Source organism: Coregonus lavaretus (genome assembly GCF_964263955.1).
Source record: "Coregonus lavaretus genome assembly, chromosome: 26".
NCBI lineage: Eukaryota > Metazoa > Chordata > Actinopteri > Salmoniformes > Salmonidae > Coregonus > Coregonus lavaretus.
The window spans coordinates 14443810-14469458 of NC_140013.1; the positions used below are offsets into that span (position 1 = coordinate 14443810).

Below are 25649 nucleotides of genomic sequence, written 5' to 3' on the forward strand. Positions count from 1 at the left end.
TTTCACCCAAATCTTTGTGGTTATGTTGGCATGTTTCACCCGCTGGTCGCCCGGATAGCTCTGCCTCCTGTTCATGTCCCCGTCCCCGTTGTGATTCACCGTGGTAACTTGTTTGTTGGCTTTCATCCTGCAATTGTTATATCCTTGTTCTGGCGTTGGATGTAGTCTGTTCCTTGTCAGTGTCCAAAGCCTCCAAATTCTCTCTTTCCCATTCAAGTCAGGTGGGCATTGTGGAAACCGCTGTCACTGCATTACTGCTCCTCGTGGGACGATGCTTTAATTAACCCTCTCTATGAACTGGACAGGGCGTCTGGAGTGCACCAGCTATGCAGAACAGTTTACCATTTAATGGGATCAAATGCTATAAAAGCACATCGATTGGATTATAGTTTCAGTTATCAGTTTGCCTACGTCCCAGAAATATGATGGGTGCATTTGCCTAAGATTATCGCACAGACGTCTATCAAAATGTTGTCCATGAGGGTTGTAGATCTAAAAATCAAGTTAGATTTATTTACCAAAGGATGAACATAATCTGCAGGTGGGGGATTCATTTTCTTTTAATATTTCTGGTCTCGTGGATGGTTAAACAGCTTTAAAAGAATCACAAAAAAATATTCTCCCTGGAGCGTTCACGATCGAAACCATGAGAAATCTATAATTGAGACCACCATACATTTATTTGATATGAAAACTAAGAAGCAAAATACAAAACAAAATACATTTCATGTTGTACATTTGTCAGTTGCGCATGAACCAATGAGTTTCCTGCCAAATCATAATTTAATACTTAAAGAAAATGCTATCAAATGTAATCTCCTGCTTGATTGATTAAAGTGTCAATATCTTAGAATAAAAACGAATTTATGGTAATCAACGGATGAACAGAAAAAAATGTATTCGATTTCGGATCATGCTAGTTTAGATAGGCCGGTTACACTCCACTCCAAAAACAAACCCAAATAACGCAGTTTTATACTCAATCGAATAAATTATAGAAGTGCTGGTAAATTCGATGCTTATAATACAATCACTAAACCATCAGAAACTACGAGGATATACGAATGCAAATGACAAAAATAGATGCCTTTTTCTCCACACAAAACTTTGGAATGTTTAGTTGCTTTCAAAATACTATAGACTACATATTGCATTTCCTCGGGTTCTTGCCTTGATCCATTCATTTCATCTCACCTCTTCATTCCTTTTTGAGAAATAAAATGAAAGCATACTTTAATATCTGTGCTCCTGTTCATTATGGGTGAGCAAGAGTTTGACTTCATGACTAAGCCAACAAGACTTAAAAAGCTAACCAAAATCTTGGTCTGTTGAGGTAAATGTTCTGATGCCCCTTGATTAAAACTAGAAAGGCCACTAAAAATCTATCCAAATGAGAAATTAAAGCTTTGGATGGTCATCAAACATCGTTGTCAGGATCACGATGCCTGTACTTCAGTACAGTGTACCCCACTTAAAAATAAACTAACAACATTTAACTATACTCCTCTTGGGGTCCCAAATGTAAAGCAACTTTGTTACATGATTATCAGGAGACAGAATGTACATTTTTCAATGCCATGGCTTACATTTGTTCACATGATCAGTTTCATGACAAAATAACACTGAAAAGTCTTGCATTTTAAGGCCAAAGGGGGCCAATCCATATCCATGCACACTTCACAAAGAGGGTTTGCGTCACAAATGGCACCCTATTGCCTTTATAGTGCACTACTTTTGACCATGGCCCATAGGACTCAAAAGTTGTGCACTATATAGAGATAGTGACATTTGGGACACTAACAGTGTCCAATAACATTAAATCAATCAATCAATCATTCAGCTTTTACAGGCTAATAGGGGAGGACAGTTTTGGGTGAGGGGGGTCTTGGGAATCTTTAAAGTAAGGGCTATTAAAACAAGTGTGGATAAGCTGTTGTCAATGAGCTGTCTACATTCAGGGAGGAGAATGCTCTTTCAACTGTTAGCATGCCAAATATGGCATTTTTAGCCACGTTGAAGGGGCATAAGTCTCTTTGACCTTCCGAAAGAGAGGTGGAGTTTTAAAAAATGCTAATGTTGAAAAATTGAGGTGAGAGAATGTAATATTTGTGAGTCTTCGCAAAATGTAATAGTTTGATTTGTGAATCACACACAAACCAATAACACAAAAGAAAAGGTAAAAACAAGTCAGGGCTTTGTTCACTTGACATCACAGTTCCATCCTAATTGGCTGCTATAAAACCCAAGCCATTTACCATAGCGGCTCAGATGAACGGCAGTATCACTATTCTATGCAAGGTGCAGCTCCTAGTCAAACAGTACAGCACATACATGGTCTGATTGTTGAGGAGAGGGAGCGGTTTGGAGGCCAAGTGCCCGGCCACATCCCTCCAGGTTGTCTGTGATGGCTGCTCCAGTCATGGTGCGCAAGGCCCGGTTATCTTTCTTCTCCTCATTATTTTCTCCCATCATCTGTGAACCACTAGCACTGAAAAGTCAGTTTCCTAGAGCAGCTCTCAGCCTGTCGATAGAGAACAGAGGATGTGGGGGGGTCACTATGCTGCAAACTGGATGAATCAGTTGTCTGTCTACAACACTGCACCACATGCATGGGACAGCATGGCATGGTCTCAGTCTGGTATTAGCTCTCAGCACAAAAATAAGCACCAATGGTTGTCCAAAAATTTATATAAAGCTCATACAGTGAGGGAAAAAAGTATTTGATCCCCTGCTGATTTGTCAGTTTGCCCACTGACAAAGAAATGATCAGTCTATAATTTTAATGGTAGGTTTATTTGAACAGTGAGACAGAATAACAACAGAAAAATCCAGAAAAACGCATGTCAAAAATGTTATAAATCGATTTGCATTTTAATGAGGGAAATAAGTATTTGACCCCCCTCTCAATCAGAAAGATTTCTGGCTCCCAGGTGTCTTTTATACAGGTAACGAGCTGAGATTAGGAGCACACTCTTAAAGGGAGTGCTCCTAATCTCAGCTTGTTACCTGTATAAAAGACACCTGTTCACAGAAGCAATCAATCAAATCAGATTCCAAACTCTCCACCATGCCCAAGACCAAAGAGCTCTCCAAGGATGTCAGGGACAAGATTGTAGACCTACACAAGGTTGGAATGGGCTACAAGACCATCGCCAAGCATCTTGGTGAGAAGGAGACAACAGCTGGTGCGATTATTCGCAAATGGAAGAAACCCAAAATAACTGTCAATCGCCCTCGGCCTGGGGCTCCATGCAAGATCTCACCTTGTGGAGTTGCAATGATCATGAGAACGGTGAGGAATCAGCCCAGAACTACATGGGAGGATCTTGTCAATGATCTCAAGGCAGCTGGGACCATAGTCACCAAGAAAACAATTGGTAACACACTACGCCGTGAAGGACTGAAATCCTGCAGCGCCCGCAAGGTCCCCCTGCTCAAGAAAGCACATATACAGGCCCGTCTGAAGTTTGCCAATGAACATCTGAATGATTCAGAGGAGAACTGGGTGAAAGTGTTGTGGTCAGATGAGACCAAAATGGAGCTCTTTGGCATCAACTCAACTCGCCGTGTTTGGAGGAGGAGGAATGCTGCCTAGGACCCCAAGAACACCATCCCCACCGTCAAACATGGAGGTGGAAACATTATGCTTTGGGGGTGTTTTTCTGCTAAGGGGACAGGACAACTTCACCGCATCAAAGGGACGATGGACGGGGCCATGTACCGTCAAATCTTGGGTGAGAACCTCCTTCCCTCAACCAGGGCATTGAAAATGGGTCGTGGATGGGTATTCCAGCATGACAATGACCCAAAACACACGGCCAAGGCAACAAAGGAGTGGCTCAAGAAGAAGCACATTAAGGTCCTGGAGTGGCCTAGCAAGTATCAAGACCTTAATCCCATAGAAAATCTGTGGAGCGAGCTGAAGGTTCGAGTTGCCAAACGTCAGGCTCGAAACCTTGATGACTTGGAGAAGATCTGCAAAGAGGAGTGGGACAAAATCCCTCCTGAGATGTGTGCAAACCTGGTGGCCAACTACAAGAAACGTCTGACCTCTGATTGCCAACAAGGGTTTTGCCACCAAGTACTAAGTCATGTTTTGCAGAGGGGTCAAATACTTATTTCCCTCATTAAAATGCAAATCAATTTATAACATTTTTGACATGTGTTTTTCTGGATTTTTTGTTGTTATTCTGTCTCTCACTGTTCAAATAAACCTACCATTAAAATTATAGACTGATCATGTCTTTGTCAGTGGGAAAACATACAAAATCAGCAGGGGATCAAATACGTTTTTCCCTCACTGTACATTATATTATAGTACTACGATATATGGAATATGCATAGATTAACGTAACCCAAGCTACTCACCATTGACAGTATGTGTCCATCAGCCAAACAGGCCTTTTCTGAAATGCTCATTTGATTGCATACTCAATGCGCGATTGGGTAACAGTCCTCTCATGGACCAATATTAGTCTCTCTAGCCTCAAAAACATCAAAGAACTCAGAGGCGGTTTTATTCAATCAGGCTCAGAGTTCAAAAGGGTTTCCATTACATCCACAACATAATTTGTCGGTCCGGCTGCGGCTAATTTCCTCATAAAAGCCGTTCAACGTTAATTGTGCCTCTTCTTCCTGCACTTCACTGATCTCCACCCTCACTAGACTAAATCGGATTTGGCGCAGTGAGCGTCTTCATTCAGCCAAAGCATAGACACCCAGGTTGAGTCCCAAATGGCACCCTATTCCCTTTATAGTGCACTAATTTTGACCAGAGCCCTATAAAAGTATTACACTATCAAGGGAATAGGATGCCATTTGGGATGCAATGCAGCCCCAGCCATTAGCTGTGGTGATTACCACCAGAGAAACACACTTACAAGGTTGTAAGGAGAAGCCTAATAATGATGACAAGGACCAGACAACAAGGAAACATTATCTACTCAGATGAGCCTTTTCCAGACTATGGGACTTTTCACTGCCAGGGCTTCAATAAGAAAAACAGTCATAACAGTGCAATAACCTACAAAAACCAAAACTAAGGGAAAAAAACATCAATCCCTGTTGAAGCTATCGGTCTACAACATAACACTCATAAGGGTTGGGGGGTGGATTCTACATTCTAGTGCTCACGACTAAACATCTACAAAAATCTAGTTATACAATCCCACCTTCATAATGGCTATTTTCTGGGGCATTTAAGCTGCCTTGTCAAAGTGCAGTGCATTGTAGCTCCACAGAGAAATGCTCAATTCATTTGTTCTGTGTATCACTAAATATACCATCTGGGCTGTTACAGACAATCTATGATGTATTAAAGAGTATAAAAAGCTTGAGTCATATATAAATGACCACTTCTAAGAAGGCATGTCATTGCTAATTCTTAGCACTCTGCCCTCAGAGACAAAGGGAATGCACATTATCCTACACATCGTTATAAAATGATTTATAGAGTGCATTTTATACTGTGCTAATGGGCCACATTTTATAATGTAACTATTAAGTAAAAAATTAATAAACATAAGCTCATGAGAAAGCAATAAATGCTTTCTGAAACCATTAAAGCTAGAATCCTTAATTGAAACAATAAAGTGGTCACCCTGTTTCTGTTTTGGTAAAAAGCTGAGGGATGGGAGAAATGTAACCACTCAAATTAATAGACAGAGCTATGGATGCAAAGACTGACCAACCATGGTATCAAGATGATAGTTTTAACCATGTTTTGAGGCTATAGTGTTTGTTTACATTGTTTACAAACATTGAAGTAAAACAAGCTTATATTTTGGGTTCTTTCAGAGTACGACAGTTGAACTAAGCTCATGAGGCATTTATATAGTAATATAATATGCCATTTAGCAGACGCTTTTATCCAAAGCGACTTACAGTCATGCGTGCATACATTTGTGTGTATGGGTGGTCCCGGGGATCGAACCCACTACCCTGGCATTACAAGCGCCGTGCTCTACCAGCTGAGCTACAGAGGACCACATTTCTGAGTTATATTCTTCAAGAATCAAGTGGGAATACATCATTAAAATGGATGTACCAACAAAGTATTCTAGCTGTAAGTGAGAAACCCAGGAATCGTTTGTCATTGAAGGGCTTTACAGAGGTGCTTTTCAACCTTCCTAGGGATGTCAAAGTGAAGACTATGGGAAAGGCTAAATTATGCATTTAGATGACATTGAGACAAAATACATAGTATAAAAAACATTTTAACACACATTTGTTTGTTTGGTGGTTTCAATTGAGTAATGGACTGTTTAAACATGTTCCGTTATCATCCAATGAGTGTCTGGTTCTGGTTAGCATCATTTGCATCATTCCATTTCAGGCCTAGTGATAAGTCTTGGCCAAACAGACATCAATTTAAGAAGCAGACAGCATGACGAGGAGAAATGAATGGAAGAGCTAATTTGATTCTCATCCTTCTCAAGCCACTCTTCATCCATATGTCAGTCATGCGATTAACAAACCCATGAAAAACAGAAAATATGTGATTTTGCTAATTTGAGGTTGGGGACAGGGTTGGCAGCATGCATAGTAAATGCATTAACCCACAAAACAAGGAAATGAGAAGGCAAACCCAAAGGAAAGTGTTCAAGGGGTAAAACGGCAGGAGTTCACACAGTGAGGTGTGGTAGCCATCGTGAAGGGGGCGGAGGTTAGTACATTCAGTTCCCCAGGAGGAAACGGCAAGGCAGAGGAGTTTCACAGAGGATTTGGAGGAAAGAGAGGGCTCCCATTGGCCAGAGAATGCAGAGTGATGCAGTGAGCGACAGACAAGCCTTGCCCATGCCCAGTAGACGTTTTTTGTGGGGTCATGCCAGCCAGCCAACTTCAGACATTAGACAGATGGAGAGGACACACAGGAGAGCGGTAAGTGGCGAATGAAGAAAAATCAATAAAAGGAGGGAAAGAGAGGGAAGGAGGGAGGTTGGTTTGTGTTTTGTGGTTAGTGCTCGGCTCGAGTCAGAGACCTCTTACAGAAAGCCACAGTCTCAAAGTCATTGATGTGAACCGCACCTGAAGATGGCTGCTCTGAGGTGTCTTGGGCCGTCTCTGGGGCAGTGGCCGGCTCAGACAGGCTCTGGTCAGCCTCCAGGAGAAGAGCAGGGGCGGCGGCAGGGTCCTCCTCGTCATCTGGGTCAGATGGTTCAGAGAAGGAAGAACGAGTCAGACCTCATTAGATTTTTACCACAGCCTGCAGGTGGTCATAAAAATAAAACATCAGATGACCATAAGCAACAATAATGCTTTGCCTGCATTTTTATTCTGTGTGTAATTCAGCCCTATGGAATCTTCTAGTCTTCACTTTAGCATGAAAGGCACAGTGCAGTCAAAAACGTGAAATGTGTTTTATATATATTTCCACACTATGAGGTCAGAATAATCCTGTGAAATTGTGAAAATGATGATAATGTCCTTTTCGTGTAAGAGCTGTTTGAAAAGACTGCCTGAAATGTCAGCCTGTTTTGGTGGGAAGAAGTTTTTGCATTCCTGATGACATCACCAGAAAGGCAAATTAGCTAGAAAGATGTGTCGGCATCGAGTAATTGTCTCTGGCACCCTCCCAGTTAGGGCAAGTGATGAGCTCTACAGCAGAGTCTCACAACTCAATCGCTGGTTGAAAACTGTTTTTTTTGCCCCTCCCAAAATATAGAATTTGTAGATAATTGGCCCTCTTTCTGGGACTCGCCCACAAACAGGACCAAGCCTGGCCTGCTGAGGAGTGACGGACTCCATCCTAGCTGGAGGGGTGCTCTCATCTTATCTACCAACATAGAAGGGCTCCACTCCTCTAGCTCCTCAATGAGATAGGGTGCAGGCCAGGCAGCAGGCTTTTAGCCAGCCTGCCAGCTTAGTGGAGTCTGCCACTAGCAGTCAGTGTAGTCAGCTCAGCTATCCCCATTGAGACCGTGTCTGTGCCTCGATCTAGGTTGAGCAAAACTAAACATGGCGGTGTTTGCCTTAGCAATCTCACTGGAATAAAATACCTCCTCCATTCCTGTCATTACTGAAAGAGATTGTGATATCTCACATCTCAAAATAGGGCTACTTAATGTTAGATCCCTCACTTCCAAGGCAGTTATGGTCAATGAACTAATCACTGATCATAATCTTGATGTGATTGGCCTGACAAACATGGCTTAAGCCTGATTAATTTACTGTGTTCAAATGAGGCCTCTCCTCCTGGTTACACTAGTGACCATATCCCCCGCGCATCCCGCAAATGCGGAGGTGTTGCTAACATTTAAGATAGCAAATGTAAATTTACCCCACTCAAAAATGACTGTTTTCGTCTTTTGAGCTTCTAGTCATGAAATCTATGCTGCCTACTCAATCACTTTTTATAGCTACTGTTACAGGCCTCCTGGGCCGTATACGGAGTTCCTCACTGAGTTACCTGAATTTCTATCGGACCATGGCAGATATTATTCACATTTTTGGTGACTTTAATATTCACATGGAAAAGTGCACAGACCCACTCCAAAAGGCTTTCGGAGCCATCATCGACTCAGTGGGTTTTGTCCAACATGTCTCCGGACCTACTCATTGCCACAGTCATAGCCTGGATCTAGTTTTGTCCCATGGAATAAATATTGTGGATCTAAATGTTTTTCCTCATAACCCTGGACTATCGGACCACAATCTTATTACGTTTGCAATCGCAACAAATAATCTGCTCAGACCCCAACCAAGGACCATCAAAAGCCGTGCTATAAATTCTCAGACAACCCAAAGATTCCTAGAGGCCCTTCCAGACTCCCTCCACCTACTCAAGGACGTCAGAGTACAGAAATCAGTTAACGACCTAACTGAGAATCTAAATGTAACCTTGCGTAATACCCTAGATGCAGTCGCATCCCTAAAAACAAAAAACATTTGTCACAAGAAACTAGCTCCCTGGTATACAGAAAATACCTGAGCCCTGAAGCAAGCCTCCAGAAAATTGGAACGAAAAATCAGTCATGGCCTCTAAACCTTCATGATGCATACTGGACCCTATTCCAACTAAACTACTGAAAGAGCTACTTTCTGTGCTTGGCCATCCTATGTTGAACATAATAAATGGCTCCCTATCCACTGGATGTGTACCAAACTCACTAAAAGCGGCAGAAATAAAGCCACTCTTGAAAAAGCCAAACCTTGACCCAGAAAATGTAAAAAACTATCGGCCTATATCGAATCTCCCATTCCTCTCAACATTTTTGAAAAAGCTGTTGTGCAGCAACTCACTGCATTCCTGAAGACAAAAAATGTATTCGAAACGCTTCAGTCTGGTTTTAGACCCCATCATAGCACTGAGACCGCACTCGTGAAGATGGAAAATGAACTTTTGAAAGCATCAGACCAAGGCTCTGCATCTGTCCTCATGCTCCTATACCTTAGTGCTACTTTTGACACCATCGATCACCACATTCTTTTGGAGAGATTGGAAACCTTAATAGGTCTACACGGACAAGTTCTTGCCTGGTTTAGATCTTATCTGTTCGAAAGATATCTTTTATTTTTATTTTTTATTTCACCTTTATTTAACCAGGTAAGCCAGTTGAGAACAGGTTCTCATTTACAACTGCGACCTGGCCAAGATAAAGCAAAGTAGTGCAATAAAAACAACACAGAGTTACATATGGGGTAAAAAAAAAAAAAACATAAAGTCAGAAATACAACAGAAAATATATATACAGTGTGTGCAAATGTAGCAAGTTATGGAGGTAAGGCAATAAATAGGCTATAGTGCAGAATAATTACAATAGTATTAACACTGGAATGCTAGATGTGCAAGAGATTATGTGCAAATAGAGATACTGGGGTGCAAAAGAGCAAAATAAATAACAATATAGGGATGAGGTAGTTGGGTGGGCTAATTTCAGATGGGCTGTGTACAGGTGCAGTGATCGGTAAGGTGCTCTGACAACTGATGCTTAAAGTTATTGAGGGAGATAAGAGTCTCCAGCTTCAGAGATTTTTGCAATTCGTTCCAGTCATTGGCAGCAGAGAACTGGAAGGAATGGCGGCCAAAGGAGGTGTTGGCTTTGGGAATGACCAGTGAGATATACCTGCTGGAGCGCAGACTACGGGTGGGTGCTGCTATGGTGACCAATGAGCTAAGATAAGGCGGGGATTTGCCTAGCAGTGATTTATAGATGGCCTGGAGCCAGTGGGTTTGACGACGAACATGTAGTGAGGACCAGCCAACAAGAGCGTACAGGTCACAGTAGTGGGTAGTGTATGGGGCTTTGGAGACAAAACGGATGGCACTGTGATAGACTACATCCAATTTGCTGAGTAGAGTGTTGGAGGCTATTTTGTAAATGACATCGCCGAAGTCAAGGATCGGTAGGATAGTCAGTTTTACGAGGGCATGTTTGGCAGCATGAGTGAAGGAGGCTTTGTTGCGAAATAGGAAGCCGATTCTAGATTTAACTTTGGATTGGAGATTCTTTATGTGAGTCTGGAAGTTGAGTTTACAGTCTAACCAGACACCTAGATATTTGTAGTTGTCCACATACTCTAGGTCAGACCCGTCGAGAGTGGTGATTCTAGTCGGGTGGGCGGGTGCTAGCAGCGTTCGATTGAAAAGCATGCATTTAGTTTTACTAGTGTTTAAGAGCAGTTGAAGGCTACTGAAGGATTGTTGTATGGCATTGAAGCTCGTTTGGAGGTTTGTTAACACAGTGTCCAATGAAGGGCCAGATGTATACAAAATGGTGTCGTCTGCGTAGAGGTGGATCTGAGAGTCACCAGCAGCAAGAGCGACATCATTGATATACACGGAGAAAAGTGTCGGCCCAAGAATTGAACCCTGTGGCACCCCCATAGAGACTGCCATAGGTCAAGACAACAGGCCCTCCGATTTGACACACTGAACTCTATCTGAGAAGTAGTTGGTGAACCAGGCGAGGCAGTCATTTGAGAAACCAAGGCTATTTAGTCTGCCAATAAGAATGCGGTGGTTGACAGAGTCGAAAGCCTTGGCCAGGTCGATGAAGACGGCTGCACAGTACTGTCTATTATCAATCGCGGTTATAATATCGTTTAGGACCTTGAGCGTGGCTGAAGTGCACCCGTGACCAGCTCGGAAACCGGATTGCATATCAGTTCGTCTCTGTGGATGGTTTGTCCTCTGGCAAATCAATTGTAAGTTCCGGTGTTCCTCAAGGTTCGGTTTTAGGACCACTATTGTTTTCACTATATATTTTACCTCTTGGTGATGTCATTCGGAAACACAATGTTAACTTTCATTGCTATGCGGACGACACACAGCTCTACATTTTGATGAAACATGGTGAAGCCCCAAAATTGCCTACCCTGGAAGCCTGTGTTTCAGACATAAGGAAGTGGATGGCGGCACATTTTTTACTTTTAAACTCGAACAAAACAGAGATGCTAGTTCTAGGTCCCAAGAAACAAAGAGATCTTCTGTTGGATCTGACAATTAATCTTGATGGTTGTACAGTCGTCTCAAAAAAAACTGAAGGACCTCAGCATTACTCTGGACCCTGATCTCTCTTTTGACTAACATATCAAGAATATTTGATGGACAGCTTTTTCCCCATCTTTGTAACATTGCAAAAATCAGAAACTTTTGGTCTAAAAATTATGCAGAAAAACTAATCCATGCTTTTGTCACTTCTAGATTAGACTACTGCAATGCTCTACTCTCCGGCTACCCGGATAAATCACTAAGTAAACTTCAGTTAGTGCTAAACACGGCTGCTAAAATCTTGACTAGAACCAACAAATTTGATCATATTACTCCATTGCTAGCCTCTCTACACTGGCTTCCTGTTAAGGCTAGGGCTGATTTCAAGGTTTTATTGCTAACCTACAAAGCATTACATGGGCTTGCTCCTACCTATCTCTCCGATTTGGTCCTGCCGTACATACCTACACGTACGCTACGGTCACAAGACACAGGCCTCCTTATTGTCCCTAGAATTAAGCAACTAAACAAACAACTGGAGGCAGGGCTTTCTCCGATAGAGCTACATTTTTATGGAATGGTCTGCCTATCCATGTGAGAGACGCAGACTCTGTCTCGACCTCTAAGTCTTTACTGAAGACTCATCTCTTCAGTAGGTCCTATGATTGAGTGTAGTCTGGCCCAGGGGTGCGAAGGTGAACGGAAAGGCACTTGCTGTCTCTGCCTGGCCAATTCCTGTCTCTCCATTGGGATTCTCTGCCTCTGACCCTATTACGGGGGCTGAGTCACTGGCTTACTGGTGCTTTCCATGCTGTCCCTAGGAGGGGTGCAACACTTGAGTGGGTTGAGTCACTGACGTGATCTTCCTGTCCGGTTTGTCGCTCCCTCTGCCTCATGCAGTGGATGAGATCTTCGTGGGCTATACTCAGCCTTGTCTCAGGGTAGTAGGTTGGTGGTCTGTTGATATACCTCTGGTGGTGTGGGGGTTGTGCTTTGGCAAAGTGGGTGGGGTTATATCCTGCCTGGTTGGCCCTGTCCGGGGGTATCGTCGGACGAGGCCACAGTGTCTCCCGATCCCCCCTGTCTCAGCCTCCAGTATCTATGCTTCAGTCTATGTGCGGGGGGGCTAGGGTCAGTCTGTTATATCTGGTGTTATTCTCCTGTCTTATCCAGTGTCCTGTGTGAATTTAAGTATGCTCCCTCTAATTCTCTCTCTCTCCCTCTCTCCCATCCCGGAGGACCTGAGCCCTAGGACCATGCCTCAGGACTACCTGGCCTGATGACACCTTGCTGTTCCCAGTCCACCTGGTCGTGCTGCTGCTCCAGTTTCCACTCTTCTGCCTGCGGCTATGGAACCCTGACCTGTTCACCGGACGTGCTACCTTGTCCCAGACCTGCTTTTTTCAACTTGCTCTCTCTACCGCACCTGCTATTTCAACCTCTAAATGCCCGTCTATGAAAAGCCAAGTGACATTTACTCCTGATGTACTGACCTGTTGCAACCTCTACAACCACTGTGATTATTATTTGACCCTGCTGGTCATCTATGAACGTTTGAACATCTTGGGAGAAAAATCTGGCCTTAATGGCCATGTACTGTTATATTCTCCACCCGGCACAGCCAGAAGAGGACTGGCCACCCCTCAGAGCCTGGTTCCTCTCTAGGTTTCTTCCTAGGTTTCTGCCTTTCTAGGGAGTTTAACCTAGCCACCGTGCCTCTACATCTGCATTGCTTGCTGTTTGGGGTTTTAGGCTGGGTTTCTGTATAAGCACTTTGTGACATCTGCTGATGTAAAAAGGGCTTTACAAATACATTTGATTGATTGATTGAACACCAGGCGGTAAATTAGTTAATAAACCAATAAGAAAGTTCCAAACCTTTCTACTAATAACAGCTCGTTTTTGGTTTCCCCCTCCCCACTCTGACCACTCCCAGACAGTCCTAGCTAAATTCTTGATTGAGAAATTGCTCTTTGCTAAGAAGCTATTTTTATTTCTTTTTGACCACAGTAAGGTACTTACTTGTTACCCAGAAATGATTTGAAATATTAAGATAAAAAACAGCTGCTTTGCAGTGGGATAGTTACCCTCTGTGGGGGTAGCAGGTGTCTCCTGGGCTGGTGGAGTGGTGGTGGTCTCCTCTTTCTCTGGGGGGTCAGTGGGGGTAGAGACAGGCTCTAATGATGATGATGATGATGATACAGAAGTTTCTTCCTGGATCAGGGTCTCCTCTGGTGGAGGAGCAGTGACCACAACTGAGAGTTATAGAGAGAACGATAGAGGGGGGGGGGGGGAGATATGCGTGTGAATGAAGAAAACCTATGATCAACTTTGCTGGTTTATCCTGAATTAAAATGGTAGCACATTCAACAGTATGCCAAATGTATGGTATGATCTTGCAATATAATACAACCGTCAAACCAGTATATAAATATCTGTACCTGTCCGTGTGTCCCTCTCCTTCTCTGGCTCTGCTGGCTTGCTGGGACTGGGGGTTGGGCTGGGGCTGGAGTTCACCTTAACCTGGGCAGGCCTCTCCTCAGCGCTGGGGGGTTTCGGGGGGCTTTCCCCCATACTGCTCCGGGGGGACTGCATCTCCATCTCCTCCCCCCAGTCTCTGACCGGCTGGTGGCCGTCTAAGGGCGAGAAGGGGCTGAGGGGCTTGAGGCCATCGGGGGAGTCCTGAGCCTCCTGTGGGGAGGGGATGTAGACTTTGGACCTCAGGGTGCACTGCTCTTTGGGACTGGCTGCGGACGGGGGAGTGGAGGGAGGGGGTGAGGTGGCGGCGGACTTCCCTGCTGTGGTTTCTGGGCGCGGTGCCTTCTTCGGGGACTGTCCGTCTTTCCCTTTCTCCTCCCCCTCTGAGTCGTCATCCCCGTCCGTATCCTCATCCTCCCACTCATCCTCCTCTGCATCACCACTCTTCTCCATCTAAGAAGGAAAGAAGCAGGCAAGTCACCTCTTAATGTGGATCATGGAATGAGTTCATGTTCAAAAACAACACTGGCATACATGGCCCTGTATGGCTCAGTTGGTAGAGCATGGTGCTTGCACCGCCAAGGTGGTGGGTTCGTTTGCCGGGGCCAACCATACATAAAATGTATGCAAGCATGACTGTAAGTCGCTTTGGATAAAAGCGTCTGCTAAATGACATATTATATACAGTATTATATATTATGTGCTGAAACACAGATCCCCGTGTATGGTGGTGGAAGACGACATACCTTTTGTGATGAGGGAGCTTTGGGCTTCCGTTCCTCCTTCTGACTCTTCTCCTCCTTCTTGGGTTTGTCTTCCTTCTCTTTCTCCTCCTCCTCCGCCTCCCAGCGGTTATCGTGCATGCTGTCAAAGAGAACCGGTCATTGGAATGGTGAGGAATGAAAACAACAGATCTAGTCAAAGAGGAGGGGCTGTACCTGTACCTGTAGCTCTGTCTCTGTCCTCGTCCCCTCCCCCGCTCTCCACGGACCCCCGCCCTGGGTCCTCTACCCTGCCCCAGGAAGTCTCCGAACGTGGGCGCCTTGGGAGGTCCCTTCACATTGTCTGTGGAAGTGAAGGATGAGGAGTTCAGATTAGAGGGGTTGGGGTGGAAGAACAGGATTCGAGACCTTGAAAACGAATGAATGACAGCCCCAGTACTGACACAGCAGCGCTGCTCTGAAATGGCATCATATTCCCTTTATAGTGAATTACTTTTGACCAGGACACACACTTGAGACACACGGAACACACACAAACTCAGTCCCATGCCATTGGCTAACCTGAGGCCCCGCCGTGGTCTGGCAGCATGCCCTCTGCAGCCACAGCTGGGTCCTCCTTGAACCTGTGAAAGCACCGCAGGGTCAGACCTCCTCACCTTCACACCCTGTCACACTGCATTACCATTGGACATGTCAATCCCTCCCTGCCACCACCCCCACACCCACACAAGAAACAAAGACATGGCTAAAGGACAATCAGACTTGTGAACATAATCCCTAGCTGTGTATTGGCGCTTTCCATGTTATCTGTCTGTAGCTTGTGAGGTGTGGAAACACTGTTTGTTGCTTTTATGTATTTTGTTTTGTTGCTTTTTGGCCTATTGCTCAGTCTGTCTGCTACGTGTTGCTTGTCCTATGTTGCTCAGACTGCGTACTACGTGTTGCTTGTCCTATGTTGCTCTGCATGTGCTCACTGCTCATTGTTTATCTGTATTGTTATTGGAATTGTTTTTAATAACCTGCCCAGGGACTGCAGTTGAAAATTAGCCGGCTGGCTAAAACCGGGACTTTTACTGAAACGTTGATTAAAATGTGCACTGTCCCTGTAAAAATCAAAATAAACTAAAATGCAAACCCTGCCCACAGCCATTTCATATTTTGGAGCGGTGTTGTCATCTTGGGGATTCGGTATGCACTGCCTGGTTTGGTTCACTGAATGCCTGCTGTTGTGGTGTTTTTGTGAATAAAGCCCTGGCTGTCTCCAAGGGTATTTGTGAGCGAGGTGTGATCAGAGTGTGTCAGTGGTGTTAGCAGTCCTCCTCCAGTCAGTCACTCACAAGCCGTCAGTCTTCTGGGCGTCCCATTCCCGTCTCCACTGGCCTGTGGCGTTCCTGTGCCTGGCCAGACGCAACTCATCAATCTCCTCACGCTCCTTCTTCCAGCGGAGGTACTCTGCACGCTCCAGGCCAGTCATAGACATGGTCATATCCATGGAGCCCTTAGGGACTCCTGATCTCCGACTCTGTTGGAGAGAGAGGGGGGAGGGAAAGGGAATGTAAAGTAGCAGGATTGATAGCAGGATGTAAGAGAGAAGGGAATTAATAACACGATGCAGAGGAGAGAAAGGAAAGACATTTTCAATAAAGGAATCGTTTCAACAAAAAGAAGACAAACCACACAGAACATTTGACCCATCACGTCTTCTACAAAACAGAGCACTCACTGTCCACTCCTTCTCCATGTCAGATCCAGTCTTCACGTTGTCAAAGTCTACTCCGCCCCAGTTTCGGACGTGTCGGCGGCTGCCCTCCTTGCGGTCCATGTCCTGGACTGGGCCGGAGCGCCGCGGGTCATCCAAGAAGTTACGGATGGGCTTGTCTCCCTCGGCAGGCTGCAGAGGGATTCCAAAGACAGCATCCTTACACTCCATCTATTTCAGGTCTTCAATGCTAAACTGTCATCAAATAATCCGATTGTAATCAGATTTTCACAAAATGGCTTCCTGTACATACCCTTTGTCCTCTTTCATACTCTGCAATCATCTCCATCTCCTCATTCATCTTCTCAATGTTCTGCCTCCTTTTCTCCTCCCACTCCTACAGAGAGGCACAACATTTTAGAAAGAAGAGACTACAGTGTGCCATTCCAATTCGCTTCATTTCACACCAATACGTTGTAGCTAAATCTAGTCTTTTTCTCCAATTACTATAGTATGTACTCATTTTCCCATTACTCAGGTCACTGCAAAGTAACCAACATCATCATCACTAAGCTATACCGTACAACCATTATTACGGAGACTATACCACTGGTAAACCTCAGTGAGGCTATTGAAACTATACAACCTGGCACATCTACAGCAACATTGCCTCGCTAGTTATTAGCTGATATGGTTTTGCTCACAGACCTTTGACTTCCTGTCACCACCCTGTGGTCCTCCTCCTTCTTCCCTTCCTCTCCTTCCTCCGCGTGGGGCACGTTCACTGCGGCCGGGGCCTTCTCCTGGCCCCTCCATGCCTGGACCCCTCTCCTCTCTTGGACGCCTGTCCTCTCTCGGTGGTCTCTCCTCTCGTGGTGGTCTGTCCTCTCGTGGTGGTCTGTCCTCTCGTGGTGGTCTCTCCTCTCGTGGTGGTCTGTCATGGGCCTGGTGTGGGTCTGCTAGGTGTCTGTCAGGGCGTTGCTCTCTCCTATCCTGCCGTGGTCCTCCCCCTCTCTGTCCACCCCTGCTGAGCCGCCTGGACCCAGCCCTCCGTGGGGGGCTTTCACCTTGGGGTCTGGGGCTGTCTCCCTCCTCAGAGTCCCGCGGTGGCCCATGTTTCCAGTCATTGATCACCCTTTTCTCCTGCAGGGAGAACAAACTTTTTGATTAGGTCCGCTTTGAACCACTGAAAGACCGGAAAAACACTGGCATACATACGTACATTTAGGGCAATACCACAACACCCTCAACAAGTCCCTTCTTGTCTGAATGAGTGACCTTTACTGTGTGAAGAGTGGAGTGGATCACAGATGTAGGGGCCATCTGGGACCTGACAAGAGCTCAACAGGCTTTGATTAAAATGCACTCCAGCCTGTCTCTCCACGGGAGGCAGATTAAAAAACATGCTGTCTGAAAGGAGGTGGCACGTACTGTAATCACCTTCAAGAGCAGCAATGGCTTGAGAGCATCCCCTTCAGGTAGAAATACAGGGCACTACCCAAATGGCACCCTATTCCCCCAAAGGCTCCGGTCAACAGTAGTGCATTATGTAGGGAATAGGGTGCCATTTGGGACACAACCATAGCCAGGGATTTGCATTCAACTCCATCTACGTAGAATGTAATTATATAACTTTTACCCATCTGAATATAGATATATAATCATCAAGCTGAAGCAGGGGTATAAAGTTGGAACCAGACACACGATTTCCATGAGTGGTTTCCTAACATGGGCAGACACATGACGCATGTACAAAACATCTCTGTTCATGGTGTACGTCATCACTTTCCTGTTCTGTGTCAGGTGTAACTCAGCTAGAATAATTTCACCCAGCTGCTGTGAGATATATGGCCCTCTCAGGTCCACATCCCCATTAGGCATCCCTAATCTCATCCAGCTGCCAGAGCAGGGGAATATGAATGATGACTATGAAATAGATGGGCGCCTGCAAAAGTCTATGAGACTTGTTCTGGTAGAGGCCATCTTTCAGAGCTCAGGAGGTTATCTCGAGGCCAAGTGTTTGAGAGTGCACATTGTCATGTTTTTGGTCTTCTTAAATCATGTTTGTTCAGTTGGCACAAACTGAATAAATTGTTTTCAATTGGAAAATGTGTGTTCTTATTGGACAAGTTCAGGTAGTAACTAGTCCATATCTTATTTTTGTGCCTAATGAACATAACTGATTTGGTCATTAGTTAGCTTGGTCTGATATAGCCTGGTACTACAGTATGTGCTGATACAGAGCCCTCATCCTGGTCTCACCCCTGCAGGTTTGGAGAGGTCTACGGTGACAGTGAAGTTCTCTTTCTCTGTCCTCCATCGGTCTCCCTCTGGCGGGACATCGTGAGGGCGACCCTTTCTGGGTGGGTGCGTCTTCACGGCAATCCCCTCCTGCTCCGCCTTCTTTTTGTCCTCTTCTATTTCCTGTAGAAAGATAACAAAACAAAGGTTGGCTGATGATAGGCTGACAAAGGCTCATCAGTGTCTCACCCTAACCTGATAAATCATGCATAAATTCTGGGAGATTCAATAGAAAAGTGACCGATGACCATCATTTGAATATTCGGACAGTCAGAAAGCTATTTTGCGACGTGGCTATGCAATTTAGCTGTGTGATATAAGCTTAGAATATAATACAATAGGGTATACTATTTAGCAGACACTTTTATCCTAAGCAACTTATAGTGCATGCATACATTTTCGTATGGGTGGCCCCAATAGGAATTGAACCCACGATCCTGACATTGTAAGTGCCATGCTCTACCAACTGAGCCACACAGATGCTACTGCTACAACAGAACTATAAATCTGATCCTGTGGGAGCTCACCTGGTACCTCCGGACCAGAGCTTCATTGTTCTTGCGCAGCGCCTCGATCCGTCTGTCAAGCTCTGCATCCTTCTCCTCCTTTGTCTTGTGATCCCCCACTGTAGACTGAGAAATTGAAGGTGTACATGCATTTAGAATAAGATTCTACAACAGGTTGGTCAAAACATGTGACCAAAACTTGTCATTGGTGCTGATCTACGGGACTTGGCTCCGCCTCGTACCTATGACTACAGCACAGCAGTGCTAAAAAAGTCATTTGCTTTAGTATTGCATGTCATAGTTAATCAACTGTGATACTAGTATCAGCACATTTGAGTCCCATTATGGTTTGGTTTGCATTATCACATTCTCAGAGAAGCTAGTATGTATGATTCTGGCAATGTCTGAATTAAGACTAAAGTAATATATCAGCCAAAACTACAGTCAATCTGCAAAATTACAACATATAATATATATAATTGCATTTCAAAAGCTCACCATGGCCTCTAGCCCGTCCTTATGCGCAGGTGGTGGACTGAAATCCTGCCTCTTCCAGCTGATGTGGGGTTTTTTTTAAATGTGAGAAATGCAGCTTGGAGGGTTGTTCACACATTTCACAATAACCACTGCAGTACACTGGAGAAATAGAGATCCACAAATTTGCAGCATGAACGGAATACCAGAATGGAATTGGCCAGGCTATGGATAGCCAATTAATTAGCCTACATAAAGCGAAGGTGTTGTAGCCTAAGTTAATTCATAAATCCTTCACGAGTCCAGCTGCGTTCTGTGAGAAAGCCTTCTTAAGCGTATTAGTGAGTGCACATAACCTAGAAAGGAGTTTAGAATGACACGTAAATCCCATGTTGTAGCAAATAACTTACACATTAGCCTACCTTTACAAATTAAACAAGTAAATAACATTAGTTTTAATAGTTTTCTTTAGACACTTGAAGCGCACCACACCGGACCATGTTCTTTGCTATCGGTAAGGAGTCGTAGCGCCCTGTTGGTGACTGCATTAAAATATGCAACATTGTTTACGAGGTTGGCGTAAAGTTACAAAGTATCACAATATATTCGAACTAGATTACCTTTATCAAAGTGAGTTGTGGTTACAGACAATGTGCTCAATTCCAGCTCCACGAAAATTTGTCCCGATATTCTTTTTATTTTTCTTCTTCTTTGGTGGGGTTTATCGGCGGTTGGCATCCAACGTTATGGTGCAATCCCGCCACCTACTGTACTGGAGTGTGGGCCAGAGACAGGGAGAAACTAAATCCTACCTGCCAGCCCCGTTGCTCTTAAAAAATATAAAATATTAGAGACTATATCTAATGACGTTCTACTCAAGAAACTGTTTAAACTAATTTCCTGTATCCCCTTCTCCCTCATACTAGATCTCAGCCTCTCTCTTTCCATCTGATACTGCCCATACTGTAGCAATACATGCTCCACGGTCTCTGTTTCCTGGCAATAATCACACTTTCCTGTTGGATGCTCATTCAACCGGCTGTATCCCACCCTTAATCTTGTAAAAAATATCCTCCTCTCTTCAGTCCCTTCCTGCTGTCCTCCCCGACTTTCCTCTGTACTTGAAATAAATGCCTGCCCTTAGAATCTCTATTCCAATGCTCCTGCCATCTCTGCACCATCACTGTCCATATCAGGCTTTTACCTCTGCCTTGCTCATTGAAACTACAACATCCCCAATACTAAGTGCTTGTTTAGCCAGTACATCAACTGCCTCGTTCCCCTCCACCCCCACATGGGCTGGGACCCAAGTAAATCTGATCTGTATACCCATTTGTCTAATCCTGCCATGGGTTTGTAGTACATCATAAAGCAGGCCTTGTCTGCTACGTGAGCTAAAGGACTGGAGACTCATCAACACTGCACATGAATCAGAGCAAATAACTACTCTGTCTGGTTTGACTTCCTCCACCCACTGCAAGGCCAACAGTATGGCCATCAGCGCAGCCGTATACTGTATACAGCCAGATGATCTGTAATAAATTTCCTGACCCACACCCCACATTCCTGCACTACAAATGCTGACCCAGTACGTCCTGTCCTTGGATCTTTTGAACCATCTGTGTAAATGGCCACAAATCCTGATACACAGTATCCAGACGTCTCTTAAACAAATCAGATGGATCAACACCCTCCCTATTTTTCTGTAGTCTCTTCAACACTTCTAGATCAACTACTGGAGACGGGAGTAGCCATGGTGGATTTACAGGAATAGCTGCCGTTAGACTAAACTCCCTTCCATACAGTCCCATCTCCTTCGCCTGGGTATTACCCACCCACCCAAAGCTTGTGTTCTGTCTTCGCTCATGTTCCCAGCATGCCTGTAAAATCCCTTTTGAAGGATGAGACACCCCATGTCCTTGTAGGTTGACCCAATAATTCATTGCCAGCTGCTGTCTCCTAATCTTTAATGGCATATCCCACCTCTCCACCTGTAATGCAGCCACTGGGGATGTCCGAAACGCCCCACTACATATTCTGAGTCCTTGCCCCTGTATGACATCTAGCCTTTCCAGTGAGGTCCGGGCTGCCGAACCATACGCTATACCGCCATAGTCTATTACAGATCGGATCAATGCAACATACATGGTCTTCAATGAGGAACGCCCAGACCCCCACTCCTTCCCTGTCAGACAGCGCATCACATTTAGCACTGTTAGAAATTGCGTAATTCAAATCTGGTATTGGAATAAGAGAAAACATAATCAAGAGATGTTCAATCCAAGCTAAATTTATTATATGCAAAATGTATGTATGATAAGTATGTTGGTTCGTATACGGGCTCACTGAAATACCACGCAGGGCAGACAGAGAACTAATCCATTGTTACAGGTTCTTCTTCAAATACTCTGACAGTTTTTAGTTCCCGCTCTCTGCTGGCCAATCAGAGTAGAGACTGAGCGTGGTTTAGACTTACTCAGCCTATCCGTTGGCGCACCGGCTGGTCCCAGCCTCTTGGCGCATCCCTGTTGCCAGGCATAAGTTTTTATCATAACAACCTGTAGAGTCATCACTTTTTGCAGTACCCATGTCCTTGGACGGTTCACAGATCACAAAGAAGCAGTGTAGTCTCTGTGAGAAATACAAGTCTTATCTATAAGAAATACAAGTTTTATCTCATCCTAGCCCCTAACGTTCCTCACATTAATCACAGCCTGTTATGTGAAACAATTCATATCAGTACAGTATAAACCTTTTATGCTTTAATCATTAATGCATTCTTTGTAAGTTAGTCATCCCATCCAGTTATGAGAAAATAGAACCCCACAGCACCTTCTTACACTTTCCCACCACTCTCTCAATGTGTTCTGCCCAGGTCAGTCTAGTGTCAAAGTATACCCCAAGGAACCTGAAGGCCCCTACCCTCTACAAGTTTCTCCCATATAACCATCTCCCACCTTCCTCCTGGTAAAGAACACTGTCTGAGTTCTCTACAGAGAACCTGAATCCCCACATTAATGCCCACCGCTCTACCTCATCAATTGCTTCCTGTATCTTCCTGACTATGTATGGCACATTTCTTCCCCTCTTCCATAAGGCCCCATCATCTGCAAATAACGACCACCCAATATCCTGCCGTACCTGAGAGTAAACATAATTGAGAACAACAGAGGACTAATCATGCTCCCCTGCAGTGTACAGTTATCGACCAGGTAGCTGCCTGATAAAGACTTCCCCATCCTCACCTGAATAGACCTTCCAAACAGGAAATTCTTTATCCAGTTGTACATTCTTCCTCCTACCCCCATAATATCAAGCTTGATTAACAACCCCTCCTTCCACATCATATCATATGCCTTCTCCACTTCAAAAAATACATCTACAACAGTCTCATCTATAGACCTGAAATGTAGGCTATCTTAACGGATAGAAATTGCCTATATTTCTTGGAAATAAATGAACGGATAGCAGTTTATGTTTGATAATGACTTAAATGAGTGAAAATGCAGATAGTTTGCCTGCATCTGCTAAATCCACAAGGAGGCGACAATGTCTACCAAATAAAAAATACATATTATTTTGTCTGGTAGTCTACATTAGTTATTATGGTTATTATAAGGGTTCGGTTATTAGAGTCAGTGGCCTTATAATTAAACTACTTAACTGGGTCAGGGACAGGGCAACGTAACACCCCCTTCACATTTCAGTGCATTCAAATAGATCCTATGAACATATGAGATGTGCATGATCATGTTGCCAAATATTAATTATGGAAACAAAATGTGTAATTGTGGTGAAAGGGGAATATAACATTTTAAAATAACAATAATGTGTGGGTCTATAACAACTGAAACAATTTGGACAATTAAAACACTTGGTCCTTATACAATTTAAAAATAGGTGCATGTGTCACTATCCCCTGAATAGGCGGGCAGACAAATGGAAAACCTTGATGTCGGTTGATGTTAAAACCGAGTTGCTGACGTCAGCTCAACGGCTCCCATGGCAAGGGATGCGGGGACTGCCGCCGCGCGCAGTTCCAACCAATCGCTCATGCCTTGCTACTGCTGCCCATACCCTGTTTCTGGGCAGAAGAGTTTTATCAAAGGAAAACAATCCGTGGTGAGATATGGTACCTCCCTCTCTCACGCGCTTGCTGTTGTGGGGGGCGCATAATTCGAGATTACCAATCATTATGCGGTGCATTCAGCAGATTCATTCAGCAGAGATCTTTTCCAGGGGTGTCATGCACCCCAAACATCTGAGGGGGCACAAAGTACATGAGGGTGGCTGGTGGCTGGTCTGGAGGGGTGCTATGCCAAGTCCATAAATTGAAGCCTATTGCATTTTTCAAACACCTGAAACAGCTTTTTCCTGCAATCTAGAGCCATAATCATGACGCTTAATTCTATGTAAAAAAATATGTGTATATATTTTTGCACATCTAAGCATACCTCTTGAGCTGTATGTATCCTCCTGACTGGTGGTACATTTTTTCAAGTAACAAAATATGCTTCTCTGCATATCTGCTAAAATCTGTGTAAAAGATTGAAAGGAGTCTTATTCAGTACATTTAGTTATTGCTTGCTTTTCTAAAGTCTACCTTGCCAGCAGGCATGCCAGCTAAGATATTTAGGCAAGCTAGCTACTCTAATTTGATAGCCTGAAATGGTTTCTTGGTAGCTAGTTATGAGGTTGGGAGATTGGGAACCTATCTGGGCTAGCTAAAGCCAACTACATAAAATTGATGCCTCTGGTCTTTTCTATGGCAGAAACTATGACTGCAAAAAATTGATGCCTCTGGTCTTTTCTATGGCAGAAACTATGAGGTGCAATATGTTAGAGAGTTGTTTGTCAAGAAAGTGTAGCCTACAAAGAAGCCAATAACAATATATCAACAATTTTACCCTCCATGCACTGATGCACTGAACACCAGGATGTGGGCCTATATTATATTTACATTGTAGTCATTTAGCACAGGGGTTCCCAAACTTTTTCACTCAGGCCCCCCTTCCAGCATTGGGGAACATCCTGAGCCCCCCCCTTAGCGCGCGCACGCGCCACATCTATTTCTATGGGCACAAGAATTGTTCATGACACAAACTGTTCACACCCCTGGTGTTGGAGGAGAGAAAATGTTGCAGGTTTAAAGCTTATTTCCTGCAATTATACACATTTGTCATGGGGTGCAGTAAACATTTTGCCATTTTAAAGCTCATTTTCTTGCAATTCTATACATTTTGCCATGTCTAATGTGTATTCATGTGATATTTGAGTGACTCAAACCTTACAACAAAATCTGTGGGCTAAAAAACCTAGCTAAAAAAAGTTAGCGGACATGGGCTAGTTGATCTGGACATTTCTGAAAAGTTATAAATAACTCTCTAAGGTATGCAATGACTGACATGACAAGAGGAAAACTGATGATGCACTACCCAATTTCGAAATTGCACCTTGTGCATTCTACTATTATAACTTTCAAGAGTACACTGAAAGACGGACTGAGTTCCTTAAAAAAAAAAAAGGACATTTGCGAACCACTGATTTAGCAGACGGTCTTATCCAGAGCTACAGTAATTATAGTTAGTGCGTTCATCTTAAGATAGCTAGGTGGGACAACCACATATCTCAGTTATAGTAAATACATTTTTCCTCAATAAGGTAGCTATTAGCAAAGTCAGTGCAAAAAAAAAATAGTTGATCAGTTAATCTACTGTGAATTGAAGTTTTGTGAGCCCTGTGTGGCACACACACACAATCCCATTGTTAAGCAAAAAAAACACTGCATGCAAGATTTGTGTATCAATCATTTTATAAGGCCACCATGCAACTTGATCCTGGTATCTCTGCGTCAACACTTCAAGAGAGTGAGGAGGAGAGGAATCAGGAGAGGAATCAGTTACAGGTTTGTATTGACCGATCTGTTGACACAGACAATGACGTGTGGTCGAATTCTGTTACAGACCGTAGTATTGTCTGTCCAACCACGGTCCAAGACCATGGACCTGTCACTGAGCGAAAGGGTGTCCTATTACTGC

At 44.2% G+C, this 25649-nt stretch overlaps 1 protein-coding gene across 1 annotated transcript; it reads right to left on the reverse strand.

Annotated features, from left to right (window-relative positions):
* Positions 1 to 549: 549 nt before the first annotated feature.
* LOC311101434 (coiled-coil domain-containing protein 9-like) lies at positions 550 to 20327 on the reverse strand. The gene is made up of 15 exons (XM_084142579.1): positions 20232 to 20327; positions 19636 to 19773; positions 19159 to 19263; positions 18593 to 18754; positions 17039 to 17473; positions 16644 to 16727; positions 16355 to 16522; positions 15969 to 16153; positions 15193 to 15254; positions 14854 to 14974; positions 14656 to 14773; positions 13873 to 14362; positions 13519 to 13686; positions 7027 to 7143; positions 550 to 2521 (listed from the first exon to the last, which is right to left on the reverse strand). The coding sequence occupies exons 2-15, from the start codon at positions 19636 to 19638 to the stop codon at positions 2517 to 2519; spliced, it is 2223 nt and encodes a 740-aa protein (XP_083998705.1). The 5' UTR covers positions 19639 to 19773; positions 20232 to 20327; the 3' UTR covers positions 550 to 2516.
* Positions 20328 to 25649: the final 5322 nt, after the last annotated feature.

Coding starts and splice junctions, on each gene's coding strand:
- LOC311101434 (XM_084142579.1), bottom strand. Junction 14,975..15,192: donor AGACCACGGCGGGGCCTCAG/GTTAGCCAATGG, acceptor TCACTTCCACAG/ACAATGTGAAGGGACCTCCC. Junction 7,144..13,518: donor ACCTGCTACCCCCACAGAGG/GTAACTATCCCA, acceptor CATCTGACCCAG/ATGACGAGGAGGACCCTGCC.